A 6,403-nucleotide genomic window follows, 5' to 3' on the forward strand; every position below is an offset into this window, starting at 1 on the left:
AAAAAAAACAAAAACAAAAAATAAACTAACAAAAACACTACAGTTCAAAACCAAATTAATTGTGTGTGCCGCTCAAACAATTAAAACAATTACACAGAACTCCTGTGCACCTTAAAAACACGGTAAGATCATTTTATTCTAGTTGAATAATTTAATTATCTTCTTAAAATGGTAATTCTTAAACCAAAAATAAATGGCTATAGTTTTATAGTCATTTGCAGTTTTTTTTAATAGTCATTTTATAGTTTTATGTCTGCATTCAGAAGACAAAACATTTTTTTAAATTAATTAATTAATTAATTAATTTATTTCTGTGGTTAAATTTCCCAGGGGACATCCCAGATTTCTTTTTTTTTTCTTAAGCTGGTAAACGAAAGAGTTATGTGTGTGCAAAGACATGCACATTGCAATTTGTAATTTAAAACTCTAGGAAATTCTTGCACACTAGTTTCAGTTCCTGAAGTCACCTCCAGGGAGCCCATCTCCTGGCAGATGCACTCCCTGAACCTCTATCCTTTCTTGAACGCTTTTTCCCCTTAGCAAACACGAAACTGTCACAGAACGAATTGCTACTTGTTATACTTCCAGTGAGTCCAACAGCTAAAGTCACATATTGCCTTTCGTTATTTTTCCTATTGCCTAGATAGTCTAATTTTATGCCTAGTTCTGATTCTGATTCTACAGTCCCTCTTTTGTGTCACCTTTGCCTCAGGACAGCACTTTTTTTTTTCTATTTGCTGTTGTTTCTTGGGTAGTTAATTTTTTACCTAGCTATTGGGTTTCTCAACCTTTTGGTGTACTTGTCATTGTAGAATTGCACAGTGACTTTGGTGCTTCTTTGTAGGAAATCTTTGGATTACCTTTCTTAACAGTATTTGTTTTGTCAAGAAGTAACCTCACTATAGAGTTGATGGGATGTTGGGGATTTTTCTCGCTTTCTTTCACATGGAGTTATGAAACTTTGTTCCACTCAGGATAATTCCTATCTGAGCACAGGAGACCAAGCCCATATTCTGATCTAAGCCACTTGTCTCCTCTCCATGTATCAACTTCTTACTCCTGGCAGACAGGGAATACCACTTCCAAACTCTGGTTTTTGACTCTGGTCAAATGTATATCTTATGTGCTTGATATTATTTATCATTTTCTGTTAATAATATATCAAATTTTTGTTTTAGACTTTATATTAGACTTTACTTCCATTAGGAAGCACTCTCCTTTGATTCTTCACTAAAATAGACAAGTAACCAGTCTTTTATTTGCTTTCTTATATGTGTGCTTAAGCTTACCATATGTTACTCAGTGAATTTAATTATTTACTTGGTCTCCCCACCACGGGACAGTAAATCCCTTAATAGCACGTCTAAAGTTAAGTTTCATTTCATCCTTAATATCTAATATAACACTTAGCAAATGCCACTTAGTTGTTGATGCTATGGTGCGTAGGTGAATAATATTTAATATTATTTGTATATCATGGTTTATGTTATTTATTACTTAATATTTCAGTAGTTTACATTTTTATCATAGAAAATAGTCCTTTATATACATTATGAATAAATATTTGATCACACCTCTGATTCTGTTCTTAGATTCCTAGAATGTGAATTATTAAATTTAGAAAGAAGCAAAATAATAATTGATCTGGTGTACTGTGTAAGGTTGTAGGCTCTGGAAATGTACTGTCTGGATTTAGATTCAAGCTTCTAACACTTTATAGTTCTGTGTTTTTGGAAAAATTGTTTCACTTCTCAGAGCTTTAGCTTCTTAATCCATGAAACAGGAGGAAGTAATAAAATCTTACTTCCCATGTTCCTGCAAAAGTTAACTGAATTTATACAAATAAGTATGTCTGGTACCTAGTGAATGTCAGATTATACAGTATGTTAATTAATTGGAATTTAAATAAAAACTTGAAAATATTATCTTTGTACTTAATTCTTAATTTCTTAGTTTATTTTTGTGTGTAATAAAAGATCACACACAAATATGGTATCTAAAGTAGGTTGTAATTTTTTCTGCCACTATTATTTGAATCTATTTTTGATAAGGTTTTGATATTCCTTAATTATATACTATTTTCATATCATTTAGAGTATATTGCAATGTGTTTATTCTTCTTTGTTCTTCCCATTGATTTGTTGAGCAAACTACACACTATTTTATTTTTTAAGATTTTATTTATTTATTTGACAGAGAGGGTGATTACAAGTAGGCAGAGAGGGAGGCAGGCAGAGAGAGAGGGGAAGCAGGTTCCCTGCTGAGCAGAGAGCCCAATCTCAATCCTAGGACCCTGAGGTCATGACCTGAGCCAAAGTCAGAGGCTTAACCCACAATTTTAGAGTTGGTTAATAAATTTTGCTCTCTTAGGAAGCTTTTTTACAGTTGCCATTTATTTTTTTCTTATATTCCCAGTTGACACTTAAAAATCTTTTCTTAGAAATATTTTGGTACATTCTAAATGAAATGTCACTGGAACCATGGTTGGAAATGCATTAAACCTCTCTTATAATTGAGGAAAACAGATTGTAGCCTATTCTCTCTTATCCAGAAAAACATTTTTTTTAAAGATTTTATTTATTTATTTGATGGAGAGAGACAAAGCAAGAGAGGTAACACAAGCAAGGAGAGTGGGAAAGGAAGAAATAGGCCTTCCACCAAGTAGGGAACCCAACACGGGGCTTGATCTCAGGACCCTGGGATCATGACCTGAGTGGAAGGCAGATGCTTAACGACTGAGCTACCCAGGTGCCCCACCACTTATTGATACCTTAAGACTTGAGCAGTTTCTATCTTGTAAAGATCCAAATTTCTGTGTTGAGAGCAAATACTAAGGAATGGAGGATAAATATTCTTCTTGTTTCTCTTATGACAACCTATTTGCATTTTCTCATTGCTAAACAGGATATGAACCATTTCTCAGGGGAGCGTCTTTGATTTAAAATTTATAGCTGCTCCTGACTGATTTTTGCAACAGTTTGTTTGTTTTGTTTTGTTTTTTTATCATTCTAGATGTTCTGTGTGCTTGTAATTTATTATCATATTCTGAGTTGTCAAAGGTTTTTTTGTTTGTTATTTGTTTTTGTTTTTGTTTTTTGGTATGTGTGCCTGTGTATTCTTTTTACCTAAACAAGTTGAGAGATGTGTCAGACTACTATCCAGATGTCATTTATACACAGTATACAACTCTGGAGATATGCCAACAAGTTTGATGTATGCAGTTTCTTTAAGGAAACGAAATATAAGTAAGACAGACAAACGGGTGAACTAATAACATAACTGGAAACAACCTGAAAGGAATCCCAGAACTTTGTCTTGACTAAACTATGGGCATCTAGACAGGGTCAGCTATTGAACAGTAGAACTCAGGTAAACTCACCTGGGGACATAAAATATATATGAATATTTATTCATCAGAGAACATCTTCTTCAAAATGGTTCTTTGGAACAAATAATACTAATTATTTTTTAGTTCAACTGAGGCAATAAAACATTGAAATTGATTACCAATAGTTTTTTCCCCAATCCCCAGTACAAACTTTTAAAGGGTTTTGGTTGACTTATTCTAAATTTTATGTTTTAAATCTTTGTCTTCTATGAAGTACTCACCAATAAAAGACAAATAGGAAACTAATAAATTTTACAGAGTATATTGAGATAGCCAATCTACTTTAGTTGACTATTTAAAAAAAATGAAACCATATATGTATGAATATCATTTTATATTATTTAATATATGGTTATTTTCTGCTAGTTTAAAATTATTTCTAGCTTCTTTAGTGTTATTGCATATATCATAGTTCAAAATACCAAGTTCTTAAACAAGCACGAGAGCCATTATTTTAAAGTAGTAAAGAATGTCAGTGTTTTAAAAATGACTGAACTACTAGCTTTTCTGCCTCCTACCAAGAGCAGAATGATCTCTCTGTTCTCCTTTTAGTAACTATAATTTCTTGGAAACCTATTGTAATATGGAGAAAAAATCTGATCTGTCTTAAAGAATATTATGAGAGATCTTATTGTCATATTTCTTTTTTTTTTTTTAAGACTTTATTTATTTGACAGAGATGGACACAGTGAAAGTTGGAATGCAAGAAGGGGGAATGGGAGAGGGAGAAGCAGGCTTCCTGCTGAGCAAGGAGCCCGGTATGGGGCTCTATCCCAGGATCCTGGGATCATGACCTGAGCAGAAGGCAACTGCTTAACGACTGAGCCATCCAGGCACCACTCACTGTCTCATTTCAAGCTATGAAAGCTCTAACATAAAAGAGAATCACTGGTTGTCCCTATTTGATTACTGTGGAAAGAGCAAAGAGAGGAAATTTTTAACCAATTTGCACTTGACAATACACTTCTTTCCTTAAATGGGAAATCAAGAATTTGCATTAAATAGACTGAAGACCCCTCAACAAATATATGTCTGAAGGCTGCCTGAAAGAAAATTTGTAAATGGATTAGGCTAACATTCTTTAACTTCCACTTCATCTAGTATACATTTTCTGTAAGAGAGCACAAGCTCTACTTCCTTGTGTATTTATCCTGGTGCTGTAATAAATAGTGTAACTAAAATTCCAAATGAGTATATTGATTCATGATTTCAATAATATTGCAAAACTTTTCTCTGTCAAATAAATAAGTAAAAATCCTTAAAATATAGTATTGCAAAATTTATTCCATATTTACCTGTCAATGCCCATGTGAGTCCCAGGCTTATAGATCCCAGTGCCCAGCCTATATGTTGTAGTGATTATATGAATGATCAAGGAAGGTAAGAATAAATATCCATAATACTTTGCTTAGAAATATTTTATTCTCCTATCTTGGCTGACCTTTTCTTACCTTTTCCCATACCTTCATTTTAGACCTAGTTTTCCCCAAACCTTCTCACGGATTTGTCTTGTCTTCACACAGTATACAATGGGGTTCATCAGAGGTGGTACTAGCAAGAAAATGTCAGCAATGAGAATCATGGCCACTGGGGACTTGTGCTTGCCAAAACGGTGCATGGAGGCCAAAGCAATGATGGGCACATAGAAGATGAGCACAGCACAGATGTGAGAGACACAGGTGTTGAGGGCCTTGAGCCTCTCCTTATGAGATCCAATGCCCATCACAGTCTTCAGGATGAATATGTAGGACACAGCAATGAACGCACTGTCTGTCATCATACAGAGAGCAACGAAGAAGCCATAGAAAAAGTTGACCGTGTTGTCAGAGCAGGCCAGCTTCATGACATCCTGGTGCAGACAATAAGAGTGAGAAAGTAGGCTTTTCCTACAATATGTCAGTTTCTTGAGAGTGAAAGGAAATGGGAGCACTAAGAGCACACTTTTAACGAGAAACACCAGGCCCATTTTGGCAACTCTGGCATTGGTGAGGATAGAACTGTATCTCAGAGGGTTACGTATGGCCAAAAAACGGTCAAAAGACATGACCAAGAGCACTGAGGACTCCATATCTGTGAATCCATGGATAAAGAATTCTTGAGCAAAGCAGGCATTTGGGGAAATTCCTGTAGCATTGAAAACAAAGATCCTCAGCATAGTAGGGAGAGATGAGAGGGAGAGGCCCAGGTCAGAGACAGCTAGCATGGAGAGGAAGTAGTACATGGGGGCATGGAGTGAAGGCTCTGTCCTGATAACAAAGAGGATGGTGCAGTTGCCAAGGATGGCCACTAGGTACATGAGGCAAATGGGGGCAGAGATCCAAACGTGAACATGCTCCAGTCCTGGGATTCCAATCAAGAAGAATGTGGTGATCTCAATTTTAGAGGAATTGAGAGTGTGCATGATGAATCAGTTGGAAAGTATTTATTCCCAGACCTGAAATGATACTATCAACATAAGTCTATTATGCTCATTTCCCTCCTTTCATCACTTTTGTCTGAGACACAAAGAAATGCAATTTTGAAACTCATATCAAGAAATGTAAGAATGAAGTCTTTCTTCTGAACAAGCTATTGATAATAGAGTCAGATAATGTTAATTGGTAAGGAGAAGCAGGAATATAGGAACTATCTTGACCAATCACGTTTCTCCATAAAGTCCTCAAAACAAACAAACAAACAAACAAACAAAAATACCCACATAAAAAGCAGTGACCTGCAAACAAATTCTCCCTTTTCTGTTAGGATTTGCACCTCCCCAACCCAAGTCAATGAAAAATTTTATATTCTTAGGCTGAACCATGGGATAACACTTTTAGCTTGGCCCAGAGTGAGCCTAGAATTAAAAAAAAAAAAAAAAGCTGGAAACAGCTGGAAGTAGATTTTAAGAGAGCAGATACTAAGTGGTTTCTCCAATTTCTATAGTCCTTTCTTCTGAATGTTTTTCAGGCCAGGGACTTGAGCTTCTAAAGCTGACATTACTCACAAGCTCTCCACCAGAAGAGGTACAAAGAAAGG

General features: G+C 35.3%; 1 protein-coding gene across 1 annotated transcript; it reads right to left on the bottom strand.

Annotated features, from left to right (window-relative positions):
• Window positions 1-4,853: 4,853 nt before the first annotated feature.
• LOC122914123 (olfactory receptor 51A7-like) lies at window positions 4,854-5,789 on the bottom strand. The gene has a single exon (XM_044260760.1). The coding sequence runs from the start codon at window positions 5,787-5,789 to the stop codon at window positions 4,854-4,856; it is 936 nt and encodes a 311-aa protein (XP_044116695.1).
• Window positions 5,790-6,403: the final 614 nt, after the last annotated feature.

Source organism: Neovison vison, chromosome 7 (assembly GCF_020171115.1).
Source record: "Neovison vison isolate M4711 chromosome 7, ASM_NN_V1, whole genome shotgun sequence".
In the NCBI taxonomy this organism is placed as follows: domain Eukaryota; kingdom Metazoa; phylum Chordata; class Mammalia; order Carnivora; family Mustelidae; genus Neogale; species Neogale vison.